The sequence below is a fragment of the Protomyctophum parallelum genome, assembly GCF_964188405.1.
Source record: "Protomyctophum parallelum genome assembly, chromosome: 1".
NCBI lineage: Eukaryota > Metazoa > Chordata > Actinopteri > Myctophiformes > Myctophidae > Protomyctophum > Protomyctophum parallelum.
Genome location: NC_139697.1, coordinates 17,478,069 through 17,500,133, shown reverse-complemented (window position 1 = coordinate 17,500,133; position 22,065 = coordinate 17,478,069). Strand labels below are relative to the sequence as shown.

General features: G+C 43.7%; 1 protein-coding gene across 1 annotated transcript in view; it reads left to right on the top strand.

The window, feature by feature from the left end:
• Positions 1-13,016: 13,016 nt before the first annotated feature.
• The window catches only part of rbm24a (RNA binding motif protein 24a), a gene marked incomplete at both ends in the record, with an annotated part of 29,076 nt that continues 20,027 nt past the window's right edge, over positions 13,017-22,065 (top strand). The window contains one exon of the mRNA XM_083778673.1: positions 13,017-13,184. Coding sequence (XP_083634799.1) covers positions 13,017-13,184 — 168 coding nt within the window. The remainder of the gene's footprint in view (positions 13,185-22,065) is intronic.

Below are 22,065 nucleotides of genomic sequence, written 5' to 3'. Positions count from 1 at the left end.
GTACATAAATCCATATAGGAGCACTGTCCCTGGGGAGGCCCTCATCTCTATGGTGGGTACATACCTCCATAGGAGCACTGTCCCTGGGGAGGCCCTCATCTCTATGGTGGGTACATACCTCCATAGGAGCACTGTCCCTGGGGAGGCCCTCATCTCTATGGTGGGTACATACCTCCATAGGAGCACTGTCCCTGGGGAGGCCCTCAGCTCTATGGTGGGTACATACCTCCATAGGAGCACTGTCCCTGGGGAGGCCCTCAGCTCTATGGTGGGTACACACCTCCATAAGAGCACTGTCCCTGGGGATGCAGCTCTATGGTGGGTACATGTTTTCCGTCATGCTACGAAGAGTATGTCCCATGACGTGATGAAGATATGTACCAATGTCCCTTAGCAGCAAAAGATATGACGTCATATGCTGGCACGTGACATACGGAAGCAGACCGTGCAGGTATGTTTTCCGCGTATGTCCCATGATGTGATGAAGATATGTACACCAGGGTATAATTGGTTTACGATGGACAGTGATGGACGTAAGGATGATATGTTTCAGTGTCGGGTGGATTCAAGGGACATACGCATCAAACCACCCGACTAACCACATTATACCACGAACCAACTCAGAAATTACATATACGTAGACATAGACATATCTTTATTACGTCATCATTGAGAGCCAGTTATAACCCGTCACTCACCCGTAATAATTACATCATTACTTAATTGATTCTTGTTGATGACATAATGAAAGTGTGATTTTGAAAAGGTTAAAACAAATTACCATCTTTCTCTTCAACAGATGTTAAAAGTATTTCATAGAGATATATAGAGATATAGTTGCAAAGAGATCAATTTGGACCTTCTATTGTGCCAGGACAAAATAGACCTTTAGCCCGGATAGACGAAAAAATGCAAATACTAAAGACCATCGTCGGCTTTAGAGGCAAGTTAAAGACAACAAGACAAGACTCAGGAAGTCTTGGAGGAGAAGATGTTGACGGTAAAAAGGTCTTCCCCAAGAGATATATAGAGAAAGTTTGTAGCGGTCTACAGTATACTTGCACGCTCTGCTTGCGCAACAAGTAGGCCATTTATGGCTTACTTGTGTGCAACAAGCAAGGCACTCTACAGAGTGCTGTTCTAGTTCTCTTTAAGGGTTTGCTTCATGCAGATCAAGATCAGTTTATATCTTTCTGAAGCTATATTTCAGGTGAATCTAGATCAATTAATTCCAAGTGCATTTCTCTATGGTTTTTATTACCCCTTTTGATGTTTTAAGCATTATGTTACTTTAGCAATTGAAAAATTACAAGCTCATAGCGCGGCACCATAGAGGCTCTCCAATTCACTCAAAACACTACATCAAGACCAGAAGCAACTGCACTGAAACACCAAAATCCTAATAATAGTGATACTAAAAATTATTTTTTTTAAAGATAAAAATAATAATCAAGCATTAAAGTATACCCACCTCTCCCCAAACAATAAATAAATTAACTATTGATACTTTTACTAAAAGTGAAATAAATGTTGACTATACATTTCGCTCTGTGCTCAGTTGTCAGATGGAGAGTCCAGTAGGGGGCGCTGCAGGCTGCCAGCCAGACTGGAGTCCCTGCAGAGCAGCAGCAGCACGGAGGAGAACCTCCACCACAACACAATGCTGGAAGAGGAGACACGCAAGGTGCGTGCGTGCATGCGTGCATGCATGCGTGCCAGTAGCATAAATGGACCTTATTCTCCATGGGTTTTCAGACTGAGGGGGGGCCCGTTCATGCATGCACATGCACAGCCCATTGAAATGTTTTAGGCTTCTCTAAGAACAGCTATGAGCGTGTCTCTATTCTCCTTCCCCTTCTCTCTCTCTCTCTCTCTCTCTCTCTCTCTCTCTCTCTCTCTCTCTCTCTCTCTCTCTCTCTCTCTCTCTCTCTCCTGAAGGAAGAGGAGCTGAAGTCTCGTCTGAGGACCATGGGGCCGGCAGGCCACCGCTCCCCTCCTCCTGCCTCCCCCCTCCCTTCCACCAGCCTGGAGGACCCCCCGCCGCCCCACCATGACATCCAGGTCAGAGGGTCTGCTTGTGGGGGAGCCAGAGGGGCGAGAGAGGCTGCGAGCGCTGGGGTATAGGTGGAGAGGATGGAGCAGGGAGTGGGGGTTGGGGGGGGGGGAGTATATGTACCTGTACACAAGATGTAACAATATAGCTAACCTTTCCCTCCCAAAATGCACACAGAGGAGAGACTCTCCTTCTTGCCAATGGACCGCCATCAGGACTATACAACGCATATAAGAACTTTCTCCCCCAATGCTTATGGTCCTGTGTCTGTCTGTGGTCCTGTGTCTGTGGTCCTGTGTCTGTATGTGGTCCTGTGTCTGTGGTCCTGTGTCTGGGGTCCTGTGTCTGTGGTCCTGTGTCTGTGGTCCTGTGTCTGTGGTCCTGTGTCTGTGGTCCTGTGTCTGGGGTCCTGTGTCTGTGGTCCTGTGTCTGTCTGTGGTCCTGTGTCTGTGGTCCTGTGTCTGGGGTCCTGTGTCTGTGGCCCTTTATCTGTCTGTGGTCCTGTGTCTGTGGTCCTGTGTATGGGGTCCTGTGTCTGTGGTCCTGTGTCTGTGGTCCTGTGTATGGGGTCCTGTGTCTGTGGTCCTGTGTCTGGGGTCCTGTGTCTGTGGTCCTGTGTCTGTGGTCCTGTGCCTGTGGTCCTGTGTCTGTCTGTGGTCCTGTGTCTGTGGTTTTGTGTCTGCGGTCCTGTGTCTGTCTGTGGTCCTGTGTCTGCGGTCCTGTGTCTGTCTGTGGTCCTGTGTCTGTGGTCCTGTGTCTGTGGTCCTGTGTCTGGGGTCCTGTGTCTGTGGTCCTGTGCCTGGGGCCCTGTGTCTGTGGTCCTGTGTCTGTGGTCTTGTGTCTGTGGTCTTATGTGTGTGGTCCTGTGTCTTTGGTCCATGGTCTCGTTGTGATTATGTCCTTTTGTGTGTGATGTGTTTCTGTCCGTCTGTTTGATTACTGTCTGTGTGTTTGTTTGTTTCACATTATGCTGCTGTAAAACACTTCCATTTCCCTGCAGGGTTTAATAAAGTCCATCTCATCTCATCTCTCAGGAGGAGGAACAGGAGGAAGGGTTCCCGGCGAGGGAACTGGAGTGGGCAGAGATCCTGGAGACGGTGGAGAGCGATGACACCTTCCAACACGCAGACGAACACCACCACCAAATATTCTGATTAGGGATGTCCCGATCACTGTTTCCTTGCTCCCGATCCGATTCCGATAATTTGATTTTGAGTACCGATTTTTCCACAGTCCGATATTTATATTTTTATAGAACACTTATGCCATATGACAATAGTATACAATATCCAAAATCACAGACCTAATCCAGTCTAATATCATGATATGTGGATATCATATTGATACTAGCGATGTCCCGATCACGTTTTTTTGCTCCCGATCCGATTCAGATCATTTAAAAAAGATGTGATCTGCTTCCAATTTCCGATCACGTGATCGGAACGGGACAACCCTAATTAGCATTTAATCTATCTATCTATCTATCTATCTATAACACCACCACCACCATGGTCTGTTTATTTTAAGACCAGCACTTCTCCACTTCTGTTTGTTTGCATGCCGTTTAGTTAATCGGACCCAGAGTTTGCGCTGTTGGTGCTAAAGAAACAATGTTGTTGTTTATCTGGAGTCCTGCATCCACGCCACAGCCAACAAGTCCTGCTTTTATAGCCGCATATGAGCTCACACGGCTATTTTCGCAATTGTTTTGCCATTATTGTATTTAAAAAATAATAACAATAATAATATCAGAAAAATCTTAAAGGGTAGGGGAGAGCCGCCAAGGATGTAACATTTTGCACGTTTCATTTTTTTACTCAGAGATCCGTTTATCTACACATGTAATATTTTCAGGCAACGGACCTACACATGTCTGCTACCATAAACCACTTCAAGTTATTTTTTTGATAAAACAGATCGGGAGTTATTAAACCGAACGTGGACGCTGTTTCAGTGTTACATTTGCTGCGCATATCGGATTAATTGTAACGACATGCATGATAAATGTAACAACGCTAAAAAACACCATTAAACATATCGTTTTCAGCTTAAAGCAATTATATTTCATTAAAGCAACTCCTTAGCATTGTTTTCATACCATGGATGTGATAAGAAAATGTATCAAAAATAAGGGAAATATTAAATAGTATCGTGTGTACCAGTTTGGGCTTTTTTTTTTTTTTTTGGTCAGTTCAGTGGGGAAATACATTGATTAAACAAACGTTTGATTTATTGAGTTGTACAATGTTATACAACCCTAAACTAATTTTAGAATACACTACACAATACAATACAATTTTAGAACATATAATATTGGCCAATATGTCAAATATGTAAATATTACATATAATGGTATTTAATGGAAAGCGGACCATTTGTAACATGTTACAAATGGCCCACTTTTGCAAGTTGTTCTTTGCCGTTGCTTACAGACCAGAATGAACGTGAATTCCGTCTAAACACGATGCAAACTAATGAAGAACATAAGCATGAAGACATAAATGTGGATTTTTATTCACCAACATCAAAGAAAAAAATTGTAGCACACATATACTCCAGGTGTAAAATTATACGCCTTTTGAAAAAAGTCAGTTTTTCGCCAATAACTCCCCGTAGGATAAAGGTAAACACTTCAAACTTCCTGGGCACGTAGAGTACGTTGCTTTACACATACTGACGCGATGGCGTCATGGTGGCGTTGACCAATCAAGAGATAACGTCCATGTTACAACCGTGAAGCGTTACAATCGTGGCGGCTCTCCCCTACTTTAAAAGTACTTAAAGGGATATTTCACTTATCGTCTACTACAACGTCTATGACTCTATGTGAACACCCCTGGCAGTTTTTAAGATTCAGTATTTAGATATTTGATTTGATTCATTTTAGCTACCCCGTTCCCGCCCCTTCCTACACAAAGCCATTATAACTTCAAACTCTATTTTAACCATGCTAGATTCATCAACACCCGGCCATTTGAAAACGGTGAAGGAAAAGCCACGGCCCCCTCACATATTAGAAGGACAATATCAGTCAACAGAAAAAAAGGCTGCGTGTTTTCGATGAATCTAACATGGTTAAAATGGAGTTTTAAGTTATAATGCCTTTGTATAGGAAGGGGGTGGGCAGCTAAAATGTATATCAAATATCTAAATACGTATCACATAAGTCTGAGTAGATGATGAAATGTATAGTCATTGTGCAGAATGTCCCATTTCACAAGTTTTCAAATGTTTCAAATGTATAAAACAACTTTGGAAAATAGCAGATCTACAAGCTCAAACTGTAGATTGGCTATTTTCAGATGGCTGTGTAAATGTAGGTCTGAAGTGCTATGTTTTGTAATAGCCTAATAATCAAAATCTACAAAGTAACTCAAGTGTTCAAATAATTCTAGTGGGGTAAAAGTATAATATTTGCCTCTGAGATGTATTGGAGTAGAAGTCAAATGGAAATACTCCCGTAAAGTTAAAATACCTCAAAATTGTACCTGAGTATACAGTAAATAGGGCCGAGTGCGGGCGACCGGGCATATTCTTTGTCGTCGATGTACACTTGTCTCTAAACCTTTTTGCCATTTTTTACTATTTTGAAAAAATATATTAAAATAATTCAAAAGCCGATCACAACATGTCGATGTAGATCGACAAAATGTATTTTCTTTTAATTTGTAAAATGTGGCTAATGATAACTTTAGGGGTATTAAAGGTTAGGAGGCAAGCTATGGAACCAGTGTTGTTTTTGGCAGCAAATTTAGATTTTTAGTTTTAGTCATAGTCTCTCTTGAATAGTTTTCATTTAGTTTTAGTCACATTGTAGTCACCTGGAATGTTTTAGTGTTAGGTCTAGTTTTAGTCGACTAAATATCATATGATTTTAAAATGTGTTTTGGTGGGCCTTGATGCCGTCGTAATGCCTTTACACTTAATTGAATTAACACTTACACTTGCTGAAAATAGCTGATCTACAACATGTTGCGCTGCGACGTGTTGTGAGCTTGTAGATCTGCTATTTTCTGCATGCAACCATGTGTAAAATGTACTCGATCTCTTGTCCACTAATCCCTTCCTAACATTTTAGTCTAGTTTTCATTTGTTGACGAAATTGTCAGTATATTTAGTCCTAATTTTAGTCTAAGTTTTCATTTTGTTTCCTTTTAGTTTTAGTCAGTGGAAAAAGGTAGTCGACGAACATTCTTCGTCTTAGTTTTAGTCTACGAAATCAACACTGTATGGAACCCTATATATGGGAAGGTTTTTCTAAAAGTTAATAAATAATAATGGAACGTTATCATGAGCTGAATCCACACGTTTCCAAGACGCAAAGCTTATTATTGCCAATATACAAAGAGATGATTTGAACTGGATTCTGATCTGAGATGATTTGAACCTGATTCTTATCTTAAATCCAGGTGAGAATGTGGTCAATGTAGTTTTGTATAACTAATGCTGAACGCTCCCTCCCTCCAGACAGCATCAGGTGGCAGTTCACCTGCTGCGCCACAAGATGGTGCTGTTTCAGTGGAATAGAGGTCTCCTACAACATGTCATTGAACTGGTGCAAATTAATGCACTGTTGGATGGCATGCAGGGAGGAAAACATATATATATGTTTTGTCAAAATGAAATGGTTCTTCTATAAGGCAATAAAATGAATAATCGGCCTGCCCTGCATATAATGTTATTTATTTATAGTGTGCGTGTGTATAACTGTGTGTCTTCCGTCAGTCAGTGGGGTGGGGGAGCGCTCCGCTGTGTTCACTGTAGGAGCCTCCTACAGTGAACACCCTAACCCTAACCCTAACCCTACTAGGAGGACGAGGATTTACTATTCTCGGCCTTTCGGGGGCACAACTCGGGACGGGGCGGACTCAAGCAAACTCGACGTGGCAACTTGCTTGCTTTAGCTCGCTCTGTGGGCTCTCTCTCTCTCTCGTGGCTCAATTAAGTTCGCTTGACATAAAACTAGTTCGGCCCAGACCAGTGTTTTTTTTGGCAGCAGCTAATTTTAGTTTAGTCCTAGTCTTCTAATTTAGTTTTAGTCACATTTGAGTCACCCGGAATGTGTTAGTGTTAGTCTAGTTTTAGTCGACTAAAGTCTAAATTTTAGACGAACAAAATGTATTTTGGCGGGCCTTGATGCCGTCGTAATGATTGTTTTTACTCTTGCTCCGATCTACAAGCCCACAATGCGTCGCAGCGCGACGCGTTGTGAGCTTGTAGATCTGCTATTTTCAGCATGCAACTAATTGTAAAATGACTTATACTGGATCTATTGTCCACTAGTCCCTCCTAGTTTGAGTCATAATAGCTTAGTTTTTATTTAGTTTCCATTTATTGTTTTGTCGTGGAAAAAGGTAGTCGACGAACATTTTTCGTCTTAGTTTTAGTCGACGAAATCAACGCTGCATAAAACTAGTTCGCCCCACAGACCAGCTGGTTGTCAAACTCTCTGAGGGGCGCTAGCTTAGCTATAGCCCCTCCCACGTCTGGCTTTCAGACATGACGTCATGCATGTGGCGGGCTGGCGGCCAAGTCTATGGACTTTTAATGTTTTCTTTAACCGTTTTCAGCAAGACCCCCCCCCAAGACGTCATTCAAGCCACCCTCCCTAAATGCTTCCCGAGTCAATTCGGCCTAAAGCAACCCTGTGGGTCCCTCGTCACCAACACACTTTAAGAAGCACTCCATGCGGCCTATTTCCACCTAAAGGACCACTTCACAACTGTTCAACATACCAGGGACGTGCACACATAGACATCAAAGTTGTGCTTCAGACCCTGCCCTTTCCAGACCACGAATGCAGCATTTACTATGGTGAAAGAAATGTAAATGCCACTCTGCTTTCAATGCCGGAAGGCAGCACCTTTTTTTTCCCCCCGAAGTCTCCTGAACTTGAACGCAGCATTTTGCGTTGAACAAATTTGTTTAGAAATCCAGGTCGTACAACCGCATCTCCACTAGCTAAAGAGTGCTGGGTTGAGCCCCGAAAATAGCTGATCTAATGAAGATAGCAGATCTGAAAGCGAAAATAGCAGATCTACAAGCTCACAACGCGTCGCACTGCGACGTGTCAGAACCACTGACATAGAAACATGGGTTTTTCAGAAAACTGCCAGGATTTTTAGAAGACATTTGCCAATAGTTTATAGGCTTATATTGTAACATGGAAAGAGGATTCTGACCAGTCAGCAGCATGCTGCACGGCGCGCGCACCAAGACAACGGGACGCAACCCGATCCCTCGCTCTGTCTCATTGTCCTGCCTGGCTGGGACACTCGACACTGGGCCCTAAACTCGACACTGGCCCCTTTAATGAAGCCTCCAGTCTACACACACACACACACACACGCACTCACACACACACACACACACACACACACACACACACACACACACACACACACACACACACACACACACACACACACACACACACACACACACACGCGCGCACGCACACACGCTCGCACACGCACACACACAGAGACTCTTACAGGCGTTGTGCGTGTCTGCATGAATAAACTAGTGAGTGGAGAGATGTACCTGTAGTTCCCCATCCCCAAAACAAGGACGCTCTATCTGTCCATCTATCTGTCAAGTTGCCTCTGACCACCCTTGTGCCAGCCGATATCATATATCATGTCATATCATAATAACCCTTGTGATTTATACTTGGGCGTACCACGGTATATATATATATATATATATATATACATTGACATCAATTCATTTATATGGGCTATAAATGAGGTGGCAAGCTAGCCAGTGTTGTTTTCGCCGACTAAAACGATGTCGAGTATACCTTTTTTCAATGAATGGAAACTAAATGAAAACTAAGCTACGGTGACTAAAACTGAGACTAAATATACTGACAATTTTGCCAACAAATAAAAACTAGACTAAAATGCTAGGAAGGGACGAGTGGACAAGAGATCCAGTATGAGTCATTTTACACTTGGTTGCATGCTGAAAATAGCCGATCTACAAGCTCACAACGCGTTGCGACGCCAAGGCCCGCAAAAAATGCATTTTAGTCGACTAAATCAACTGTGGATTTAGTCGACTAAAACCCTATGCTATTTAGTCGACTAAAACTAGACTAAAACACTAAGACATTCCAGGTGACTAAAATGTGACTAAAACCCAATGAAATATATTCAAGAGACTATGACTAAAACTAAATTTGCTGCCAAAAACAACACTGAAGCTAGCTATAACCACTTTGGGACTGACTGACTGACTAACAGGAGCAGTGGATCAGTGCAAATGGAACGAGCGAGCAGCCCCTTTGAATCATTGATAGGCTACACCGCCTAGTTCTGTCTCACATTACCCGGGCTTAGTCATATAGTCTTTGGAATGAAACTTAATTTAGTTTTAGTCACATTTTAGTCACCCGGAATGTTTTGGTGTTAGTCTGGTTTTAGTCGACTAAATATCGTGAGATTTCAGTCGACTAAATCTACAGGTGATTTAGTCGACTAAAATGTGTTTTGGCGGGCCATGCCGTCGTAACGTAATGACTGATTTTTACACTTGAAAATAGTAGGCTAGATCTACAAGCTCACCATGTCGTGCTGCGACGCATGCAACCAAGTGTAAAATGACGTGTCTTTTAGTCATAGACAGTATATGTAGTCATAGTTTTAGTCATCATGGCTTCATTTTTATTTAGTTTTTATGTAGTTTTCGTCAGTGGAAAAAGGTAGTCGATGAACATTTGTGACCAGATTTGACTGAGAGCCTGCCATCGCGCAAACCTTTTTTCCCAAAATGAGTTAATAGCACAGGCAGACTCTTCACATGCTAGAGCATGTCTGAAATAAATGTCAGAGCTGAAATCGACATGTAAATATGAAATAAATGCTTAAACATGTAGCTAAGTGTAATGTTAGAGACCACAGAAGACATGTAAATGTGAAATAAATGCTTAAACATGTAGCTAGGTGTAATGTTAGAGACCACAGAAGTGAACCTTTCAAGCCTGTTTTCTCAACTCGCTGTTTCTCTGCAAGACATATACTCTATAAGCCATATCTCCAGAACTGGTGGGTCAAACTGAACAACCAATATGTCAATTTGAAGCTATAATTCCCTGCTTTCACATGACATGAGCCCCTCAGTAAAATGTAGTCACATTTTTCGTCATAGTTTTAGTCGACAAAATCAACAGTGGAAGTTAGTAGGCCTACAAAAGAAAACTGCCTACACCTCTAAGATGTATAATACCATGTACCTGTTTAAATAAGTATGTCCTTAATGTCCACAAGGTCCACGATCACAACACCAGAGTTCCACAAACCATGCACGTTCAACCCAGATTCGGCTCAAACAAGTAGGTCACATTCATTTCACTCCTATATGCCACTAAAATGTGGAACGCCCCACCAACAGCCGCAAAGAAATGTGTGTATCCCTAGACTCGTTCAATACCGCTCTCAAAAAGCATTTGTGGACGGCTGAAATTTGAAACTGGCCCCTGTAAATAAAAGTCCCGCACCCCCTTTTTCTATAGGCCTATACTGTACATGTTTTCCTTTTTTTCCCTTTCTTTCTAATAGTGATGATTTATTTTCTTGTGTATATTTCAGCATGCAACTAATTGTAAAATGACTTATACTGTGTATATTGTGTATATGTGTATGTCTTTAAAATGTTCTGATGAATTGAAAATGGCAGACCCTGACGTAAACAAGTCTTAGTGCTTTTTCAGGTTGTATATCCTCTTAGTCAGATTTTATATACTTTCCTTGAACTGTACACATTTTCAATCAATCAATCAATCAATCAATCTCAGGGATCATACATTTGTCTGTACACTGACAAACGTGTACTAGTGGTTACTGTGGTTCTAAAAAGTTTGCAAGGACCCCCTTGACTCTTGAGGGTGTACAAATGTAACCAAATGGACCCATACAGGGTCAATTTGGTTACATTTGAACACTGTATTTTGTATAACACGAATTTTGACAGTAATGTCCACCACAACCCAACCCCTGCAATCAATCAAAAAGCACTATAGCCTATATATCCCAATTCCATGCACACTTGAAGGTTTGGTGTCATTTAAATAGCATTGAATTATAGTCATGAATGAAGGTGACAGAGCTTCTATAAACCATTTTTGGGCGGGAACCCCTTTTGGTGTTTTAAGCATTATGTTGTATTTTAGCTGTTGAAAAATAGCAGATCTACAAGCTCATATAGCGCGCCGCGCTATGAGCTTGTATGATCTGCTATTTTTGAGAAATCGTGAAAATGTGGCGCAAGTCTTTGAATGTATATTATTTCAGAGCGAACATTTTTAACTCAAATCTTTGCTTTGGGGGTTAGACAAATACATATATTTTTGTGGGTCATTGACATGATAATGTTTTGAGAAAAACTGACATAGAAACATGGGTTTTTCAGAAAACTGTCAGCATTTAGAAGGCATTTGTAGAATCGTCCTCAGCTTGCGTCAGAGAGGAGCTTGGTGTGCAGGTTTATGTGACCTCTGACCTCTGTGCAGGGACAACAGGTGTGAATCCGGGAAAACAAACGAGCTGTCTGTATGTCTGTCTGTCTGTCTGTCAGCAACATTTTCAGCATTTGAATTCCAATACCTTCTTTGTGTTCATAAAATGACAGATATGAGCTCAAATTGAAATGGTCAGTGGTTCTCATTTTCTCAATCTTTTCAGGCCATGATGGCCCCCCAAAAATAATCATATTGAACTGGGGACACCCAAAAAAGATAATCATATTTGAACTGGGAGTCGAGACCCCCAAAAATAGTCATATTTGAACTGGGGACCCCCAAAAGTAATCATATTTGAACTGGGGACCCCAAAAGTAATCATATTTGAACTGGGGACCCCCAAAAATAATCATATTTGGACTGGGGACCCCAAAAGTAATCATATATTTGAACTGGGGACCCCCAAAAATAATCATATTTGGACTGGGGACCCCCAAAGGTAATCATGTTTGAACTGGGGACCCCCCAAAGGTAATCATATTTGAACTGGAGACCCCCAAAAAGTTTGACCAATGTTTGACCAGTAATAGTAGGCCTATAGTTTGTTGATTACGGTTAATGCCGTTTTCGAGTAAAATCATTGAAAATTGGAAATACTCATGTAAAGTACTTACAGTAGGCTACTTGTTACTTGCCACCACTGATAGTATATGGCTCGTGTCAATGTCATTTATATATTCTATGCAGGAATTACTGTAGGTAAAACCCTGTTATGTGTCAATAAACCGAGAGACCACTTGAGGAGGATTAGTGTGAAGTGAATAGACATTGAGTTATAATAGTTTTCCATATGGTTTGAGGAGGATTAGTGTGAAGTGAATATAGCCGATAGTTTTCCATGTAGGATTACAGAGGTGACTTATTTTCCTCCAGCAGAGCTCGGCGCTGCACAGCTGTTGCTCCATGCAGGCAGGCAGCGAGCCGCCCCGGGGGGCTGGTAGGGAGGGAGGGGGGGGGGGGGGGCCTCGGGCATCGAACCGAACGCACCCTCTCCTCTCCTCTCCTCTCCTCTCCTCTCCTCTCCTCTCCTCTCCTCCCCTCCCCTCCGGACGGGGGGAACTGGGTGGAGTTTATCGCTTTTAGGAATGATGTCCCAGGCGGACACTAGAGCATGTAGTTATTTAGACACCACGGACGGACATAGTTTACCAAGAAAGAACCACCAAGAACCACCTGATGATCCGCGTGGGACTACTGGACAGGACAGAACAACCTCTACCTCTCTCTATCTCCCTCTCTCTCTCCCTCTCTCTTCTGAAGCAATAACTTATTGATAAGGAGAACATTGCACTATTTTTTTTAATTTTTGATATTGTTCCTATATATATTTATTGTTCACTTTTGTAAAAAAGAAAAAACAGAAAAAAAAAAAAAAAAACAGAAAGACATTTTTTTGTTGCACTATTTAAAACAAAGAAGTATCGACGATCAGGCTTGGTAAAGATGCACAGCACGCAGAAGGACACGACCTACACGAAGATCTTTGTGGGAGGACTGCCTTATCACACCACCGACTCCAGCCTGAGGAAATACTTTGAGGTGTTCGGCGAGATCGAGGAGGCGGTGGTGATCACCGACAGACAGACCGGCAAGTCCAGAGGATATGGATTTGTAAGTACATCATGGATTATATTGATAACTTCATTATTATTATGTGACTTGATAACTTCATTATTTTCTGTCTGTGCGTGCGTGAGTGTGTGATCGTGCATGCAGCCAAGTGCCCATGCCATCATGTGCCATTATATGCCATCTCTCTCACATGTCAATATGGCATCATATCACGATCGCTTATAGCCTACAGTATAGGCGGCTGTGCATGGGTGGTTGCATGCATGGTGCATGGTTTTGTTTCATATTTTTTGTTTAATAATTTATATAGTTTTGACTTGACAGATGTAGGCTATTATAAATCTAATCATGCATGCAGCCATGGTGTGGATCATATACTATCAGAGAGCTATCGAGTCTGACTTTTGCTTCTAATCTGTATATCTAATCTATAGCCTACTGTACGAAAGTAATTGCACTTAGACTCGACTCGATCAAATATAGAATAGCTAGATGATAGTATTTTTGATCCAAGGCGATATCTTTATGACTAGTTGTTACGACTGTGGTTGGTAGCCATTAGCCAACAAATGTAACCAAATGGACCCTATATGTAGGCTACATTGTACACTACTTCTAAACTCTCTCTCTCTCTCTCTCTCTCTCTCTCTCTCTCTCTCTCTCGCTCAGTCAAAATGGGTTAAAGTTAAAGTGACAGGGAGGAGGAGGAGGAGGAGGAGGGTTTTTCCATTTGACTGTGATCATATCATAATCTAGGCTCTGTTTCAAAACGTTGCGCACAAAATGATGAACAGTTCTGTGATGGATCTCACTGCAAAAACCTCCCCATGGAGTTGTAGACTGACTCACACTGAGTCACAGGCTAGCACAGCTGTCATGTGTAGCCCTCGATTACCTTTTCGGTATTTTGGACAGAAAATACAGAAAAGGTTAACCGAGGGTGCCGAAAGGGTCTACAAATAAAAGCTGTCACGATGAGTGAAGGGCTGCCCGCGACGCCGGTACAAATAATCGTTCTTAAGTTGACTTTATATCCTATATAGCCTACCTTTTTATATTTATACATGTGCTATAAAAGAAGAGCCGTATTTGCGTACAACTCTTGTCAGATGAAGTATAACAGACTATTTAAAATGTAGAAGGCACAGAAAAGAAAGCATGCCGTAGTAGAGACTAGACTAGGTTATATACCGGTATACAGCTGTTCACTTTAGAGTCGCGTTACATCATTAAAGTTTTAATCATATTGTGGACAGGACAACCGAGGTTGTCAGTTTCTTTCTTTCTTTCTTTCTATAGGTGACAACATTTCCATTTATGAGCTTACATTTTATAGGCTAGTGTTCAGTTGTGTTGTCTGCTCATTTCTTTGTATCACCACTTACAATTCCACTTGTTTAATCTGTACCATGACTGCGTTCTCTATCCTGATTGGATACAATTGGTAATCAGCCACAGATTGTCCTCACCTTTGTGTCCAGAGTGACTGACTGTAATTGTAACTGCAGGGCTATAGCCTACACAGAACCACCTTTAAAATATTTAAAACTACCTTACTAGCATCAGAAGTGAGCATCAGCATCAGAAGTGATCTTGTCACATCAAATATGGTATTGTTTTTATAGGATTCTTGCTCTTGTTCTGCTGTGTGAATCACCCTTCAATGTGAAAATATCCACACAAATTATGTATATAATGTTTCCTTAAAACCAAACCACTTCAAGCCCCTCTATGCTGATTTGTTTGTTGTACAACGAATATCGTGAATTGCCGATCTATGTGAGATTGTAGATCTGCTATTTTCATGATAGCCTACCGTTGATCATGATCCGTAGGCACCTGCTGAGCATGCGGAGCAGAGACACCATAACTGAACTGACCAATCAGAGACGATATAACTGAACTGGTCAATACATTCAGAGTAAAGATACTGAACAGTGGCGGCCCATCCATAGGGGGCACTGGAGCGCCGCACCACCATGCACAACCCCTGAATAAAACGTGAATAAGAATGACTGAGAAACTAAATCTGCAGCCTATAATTTATTTAAAATTAGCAATCCAGAAACGTAAATATTATATAATATAAGTAACCACTAACCAAAGGCAGTGATTAAAAGTTGTATTATGCTGCCATGAAATGTGAAATATTGTTTACATTGTGTAACGTTTCTGATTGGTTACTGAGTGTCACGTGTTGGTGCGCGTTCATCTGTAGCCTTGTCTTTCTGTATTGAAGAGTAATGCATTGCGGTGCACATATTATATCTTCAATACAAACGATAGGAAGCCACTGGGTCGCGAAATATGTGCGATCCATGTTATGTACACCACAAACCACTTGGGGGCAGCATACACATCACAACACAGTTTGACATATAGTTTAACACAGTCACCACAGACTCTAAAAAAACATGATTAGGAATTAGGAATAAGGTTAGGTTTAGGCATAGTTTTACTGAGGTTAAAGTTAGGAATAAGGTTAGATTTAGGCATAGTTTTACTGAGGTTAAAGTTAGGAATAAGGTTACGTTTAGGCATAGTTTTACTAAGGTTAAAGTTAGGAGTGAGAGTGTTTTGGGGGAGAGCGTGTTTTGGGGGCTAGCGTGTTTTGGAGGAGCGCGTGTTTTGGGGGCGAGCGTGTTTTGGAGGAGAGCGTGTTTTCGGGGAGAGCGTGTTTTGAGGGAGAGCGTGTTTTGGAGGAGAACGTGTTTTGGACGAGAGCGTGTTTAGGAGGAGAGCGTGTTTTGGGGGCGAGCGTGTTTTGGGGGAGAGCGTGTTTTGGGGGCGAGCGTGTTTTGGGGGAGAGCGTGTTTTGGAGGAGAGCGTGTTTTGGGGAGAGCGTGTTTTGGAGGAGAGCGTGTTTTGGGGAGAGCGTGTTTTGGAGGAGAGCGTGTTTTGGGGGCGAGCGTGTTTTGGGGGCGAGCGTGTATTGGGGGCGAGCGTGTTTTGGAAGAGAGCGTGTTTTGGGGGAGCCTGTTTTGGAGGAAAGCATGTTTTGGGGAGAGCGTGTTTTGAGGAAGAGTGTGTTTTGGGGGCGAGCGTGTTTTGGGGGCGAGCGTGTTTTGGGGGCGAGCGTGTTTTGAGGGAGAGTGTTTTCGGGGCAAGCGTGTTTTGGGGGAGAGCGTGTTTTGGAGGAGAGCGTGTTTTGGGGGAGAGCGTGTTTTGGAGGAGAGCGTGTTTTGGGGAGAGCGTGTTTTGAGGGAGAGCGTGTTTTGGAGGAGAGCGTGTTTTGGGGGAGAGCGTGTTTTGGAGGAGAGCGTGTTTTGAGGGAGAGCGTGTTTTGGAGGAGAGCGTGTTTTGGAGGAGAGCGTGTTTTGGAGGAGAGCGTGTTTTGAGGGAGAGCGTGTTTTGGGGGAGAGCGTGTTTTGGGGGAGAGCGTGTTTTGGGGGAGAGCGTGTTTTGGAGGAGAGCGTGTTTTGAGGGAGAGCGTGTTTTGGGGGAGAGCGTGTTTTGGAGGAGAGCGTGTTTTGGGGGAGAGCGTGTTTTGGAGGAGAGCGTGTTTTGGAGGAGAGCGTGTTTTGGGGAGAGCGTGTTTTGGGGAGAGCGTGTTTTGGGGGAGAGCGTGTTTTGGGGGAGAGCGTGTTTTGGGGGAGAGCGTGTTTTGGGGAGAGCGTGTTTTGGGGGAGAGCGTGTTTTGGGGGAGAGCGTGTTTTGGGGGAGAGCGTGTTTTGGAGGAGAGCGTGTTTTGGGGAGAGCGTGTTTTGGAGGAGAGCGTGTTTTGGGGGAGAGTGTTTTGGGGGAGAGCGTGTTTTGGAGGAGAGTGTGTTTTGAGGGAGAGCGTGTTTTGGAGGAGAGCGTGTTTTGGGGGCGAGCGTGTTTTGAGGGAGAGCGTGTTTTGGAGGAGAGCGTGTTTTGGGGGAGAGCGTGTTTTGAGGGAGAGCGTGTTTTGGAGGAGAGCGTGTTTTGGGGGCGAGCGTGTTTTGGGGGAGAGCCGAGAGCGTGTTTTGGGGAGAGCGTGTTTTGGGGGAGAGTGTTTTGGGGGAGAGCGTGTTTTGGGGGCGAGCGTGTTTTGAGGGAGAGCGTGTTTTGGAGGAGAGTGTGTTTTGGGGGCGAGCGTGTTTTGGTGGAGAGCGTGTTTTGGGGAGAGCATGTTTTGGGGGAGAGTGTTTTGGGGGAGAGCGTGTTTTGGGGGAGAGCGTGTTTTGGAGGAGAGCGTGTTTTGGGGGAGAGCGTGTTTTGGGGGAGAGCGTGTTTTAGAGGAGAGTGTGTTTTGGGGGAGAGCGTGTTTTGGGGGCGAGCGTATTTTGGAGGAGAGTGTGTTTTCGCGGCGAGCATGTTTTGGGGCGAGCGTGTTCTGGGCGAGAGCGTGTTTTGGGGGCGAGCGTGTTTTGGGGAGAGCATGTTTTGGGGGCGAGCGTGTTTTGAGGGAGAGCGTGTTTTGGAGGAGAGCGTGTTTTTGGGGGAGAGCCGAGAGCGTGTTTTGGGGAGAGCGTGTTTTGGGGGAGAGTGTTTTGGGGGAGAGCGTGTTTTGGGTGCGAGCGTGTTTTGAGGGAGAGCGTGTTTTGGAGGAGAGTGTGTTTTGGGGGCGAGCGTGTTTTGGTGGAGAGCGTGTTTTGGGGAGAGCATGTTTTGGGGGAGAGTGTTTTGGGGGAGAGCGTGTTTTGGGGGCGAGCGTATTTTGGAGGAGAGTGTGTTTTCGCGGCGAGCATGTTTTGGGGCGAGCGTGTTTTGGGCGAGAGCGTGTTTTGGGGAGAGCATGTTTTGGAGGAGAGTGTTTTGGGGGAGAGCGTGTTTTGGGGGAGAGCGTGTTTTGGAGGAGAGCGTGTTTTGGGGGAGAGCGTGTTTTGGGGGAGAGCGTGTTTTGGGGGAGAGCGTGTTTTAGAGGAGAGTGTGTTTTGGGGGAGAGTGTTTTGGGGCGAGCGTGTTTTGGGGGAGAGCGTGTTTTGGGGGCGAGCGTATTTTGGAGGAGAGTGTGTTTTCGCGGCGAGCATGTTTTGGGGCGAGCGTGTTTTGGGGGAGAGCGTGTTTTGGAGGAGAGCGTGTTTTCGCGGCGAGCATGTTTTGGGGCGAGCGTGTTTTGGGGGAGAGCGTGTTTTGGGGGAGAGCGTGTTTTGGAGGAGAGTGTGTTTTGGGGGAGAGCGTGTTTTGGAGGAGAGTGTGTTTTGGGGCGAGCATGTTTTGGGGGAGAGCGTGTTTTGGGGGCGAGCGTGTTTTGGAGGCCAGCGTGTTTTGGAGGCCAGCGTGTTTTGGAGGCCAGCGTGTTTTGGAGGCCAGCGTGTTTGGAGGCCAGCGTGTTTTGGAGGCCAGCGTGTTTTGGAGGCCAGTGTTCTTTTATTCATTCAGAGGGTTATGGTGGAACCAGTAGGCTCCACAACTTTGGGGGGCCCCGCCGGCCTGGCTGGTGGTCTGTGGGTCTATAGTAGCCCGGAGGCCCAGCGGCAGCCACATGAGCTTCTCTACAACACTGTGGTTGGCTCTACACAGGCATATATATCCAGTGTTGTTTTTGGCAGCACATTTCTATTTTAGTTTAGTCATATAGTCTTTGGAATGAAACTTTCTTTAGCCTAGTTTTAGTCATATTGTAGTCGTCTTTAGTCTAGTTTTAGTTTTTAGACTAAATATTTAGTCGACTAAATCTACAGTTGGTTTTTGTAGACAAAAATGCAATTTTTTGATGCCATCGTAATGATGGATTTTACACTTGCTGCAGAGAATTGCTGATCTACAAGCTCACTACAAGCTTGTAGATCTGCTATTTTCAGCATGCGACCAAGTGTAAAATGACTTATACTAGATCTCTTGTCCACTAGTCCCTTCCTAGGTATTAGATGGAGCCCGCACACCACAGGTATAAGAAAGACGTTCTTTATTGAAATACTGACATTACACTAGTCCCTTCCTAACATTTTAGTCTATAGTTTCATCTGTTGACAAAATTGTCAGTATATTTAGCCTTAGTTTTAGTCACCGTAGCTTCCTTTTCATTTAGTTTCAATTCCGTTTTCGCCAGTGAAAAAAGGTAGTCGACGAGCATTTTTTGGCATAGTATTAGTCGACTAAATCAACACGGCTAATATCTGAGGTATAAACTGATGGCCATTTGCACGCACGCACGTGCATGCTCGTACACACGCGTGCTCATACACACACACACACACACACACACACACACACACACTGATCAGAAGAAGGTTACATTACATTACGGTGCAGGATGCCAGGCACCCGTCGAAGAAAACTCATTTCGGCCGCTTGGATTTCTGCAACCTTATATTCTTTCGGTTTCTGTTGTATATCCTAAAGGCCATAAGACTACCAAAAGGCGTACTATACTACTTTTCTTGTTGTACCGGTACACTGTTTGTTGTTCACAGTGGCCAGAAGTCAGTACGGGTCCATTTGGTTCATGTTGTGAACAGACTGAAACACTGACGCTTCTGCTGCTACTGGGGCGGCAGTGGCTCAGCGGAGTGGCCGGATTGCAACCGTGAGGTGGCCGCAGTTCGATCCCTGTGGGCTCCCCCAGAGTTAGTGTCGAAGTGTCCTTGAGCAAGACTCTGAACCCCTGATTGCTCCCGATGTGCAGGTTTGGTGCCTTGGTTTCCTCTGACATCGGTGTATGAATGCGTATGTGAATGGGTGAACATAATGCCCAATCTGTGTGTGTGTGTGTGTGTGTGTGTGTGTGTGTGTGTGTGTGTGTGTGTGTGTGTGTGTGTGTGAATGGGTGAACGTAATGCACAATATATGTGTGTGTGTGAATGGGTGAACGTAATGCACAATCTATGTGAATGGGTGAACGTAATGCACAATCTATGTGTTTGTGTGAATGGGTGAACGTAATGCACAATCTATGTGTGTGTGAATGGGTGAACGTAATGCACAATCTATGTGAATGTGTGAATGGGTGAACGTAATGCACAATCTATGTGTTTGTGTGAATGGGTGAACGTAATGCACAATCTATGTGTGCGTGAATGGGTGAACGTAATGCACAATCTATGTGTTTGTGTGAATGGGTGAACGTAATACACAATCTATGTGTGTGTGAATGGGTGAACGTAATGCACAATCTATGTGAATGTGTTTGTGAATGGGTGAACGTAATGCACAATCTATGTGAATGTGTGTGTGTGTGTGTGTGTGTGTGTGTGTGTGTGTGTGTGTGTGAATGGGTGAATGTAATGCACAATCTATGTAAAGGTGTGTGAATGGGTGTGTGAATGGGTGAACGTAATGCACAATCTATGTAAAGGTGTGTGAATGGGTGAACGTAATGTAATCTATGTTAAGCGCCTTGGATAAAGAGTAAAGACGCTTTATAAATGCACCATTTACCATTTACTTAATTAAAGTATCAAAAGTGCTCGTTGTGCCGAATGTGTTTCACCAGTAGACAATTGCAGATCTACAAGCTCACAGCGTGTGTGGTCACGACACATTGAGTGCTTGTAGATCTGCCATTTTCAAATGGCCGAAACGTATAGATATGTAGGGTTGAAGTGGTTAACGTACGCTTTGTAGGCGGTAACTAGTAACTACAGTTTTTGGAAATACTCAAGTCATTTAGTAAAGTACAAATACCTTGTACTGAAGTATATAGTATTTTAAGTAAATGTACTTCTTGGTTACTTTGCACCACTGCGTGCTTGTTCCATGTGCATCACGAGACACCTTGTCCTTTCTAGATTAAAGTAATCTAATTACTTACTCTCTCTCTCTATCTCTCTCTCTCTCTCTCTCTTTCCCTCTCTCTCTGTCTCACACGCGCACACACACGCACGCACACACACACACACACACACACACACACACACACACACACACACACACACACACACTCGGAAGCTATATGCACAAGGAAACATGCTGTGTCGAACATTTAGCATGTGCTCAGTACCGGTGAAGATTTCACTTTGTATATCTTAATCTGTACTACCCTAGGTAGGCATACCATATTCTGAATTACCAAAAAGTCGTGCGTGCGCGGTTCTGTTTGAATTAAATTAATTTGTCAAAAAAGTTTGGCTCCTAAATTTGATCAAATATGCTCTATATTATTTATGTATTTATTTAAAGCAGTGGCTCTCAAAGGTGTGATCCAGGGACCCTCATGGTTCCTTGAGGGGGTTCCAAATGGACCCATTATAGGTCTGTAACTCTGAGAGTGTAACACATGGACCCAAATTGACCCTTACAGGTCTGTAACTCTGAGAGTGTACAAATGGAACTAAATCATGGACCCTTACAGGTCTGTAACTCTGAGAGTGTACTATACAAATGGAACCAAATGGGACTCTTATGGGTCCATTTGGTTTTACTCTCAGAGTTATGGGGGTCCTTGAAATTAAAAAGTTTAAGAACCTGTATACAATGGCTTATCTCTTGTAAAAAGAGAGACCAGCCTATTCTCCAAACCATTATCTTATGCTTTGCTAGGTTGTACAACATAATATTGGGTCAATTTAATTTGCAGGACTCACCTCGCGCACAGCTGCCTTGTCTGTGTTGTTGACATGGGCTTGCAGGACATAACTTTTATTTGTGACAGACACATATTTCCTTTGCAGACAATACAATCTGCTTCTCATTGGTCAGTCACAAAGCTAAGAAAAAACAGTAGCCTACTTTTTCTGCATGTCAGTGATGATGAGATAGTTCTTTGCCGGCATTTCAAGCATTCCTCACGGAGAGCACAACAGTCTATCTGCAGCCTGCAGTCGGGACAAGTGCTGTCAGCGCGCAGCGCATGCAGACTAGAGTTATGAATAATACACATTCCGGGGTTCGGGCTGGAAGTCCACCTCTCACAGTGTTTTTCCACTACGAACCATTGAACGTGCATTGTAATACACATTGGTCTGAATGGTCTGTGAGCGTAGCGATACAAAGGGCTCGTTCGGAAATAACGCACTGAGCGCACTGTGCAATGCAAACTAATGGGCGAGTGCGCTCCGGTGCAGTATTTCCGAAC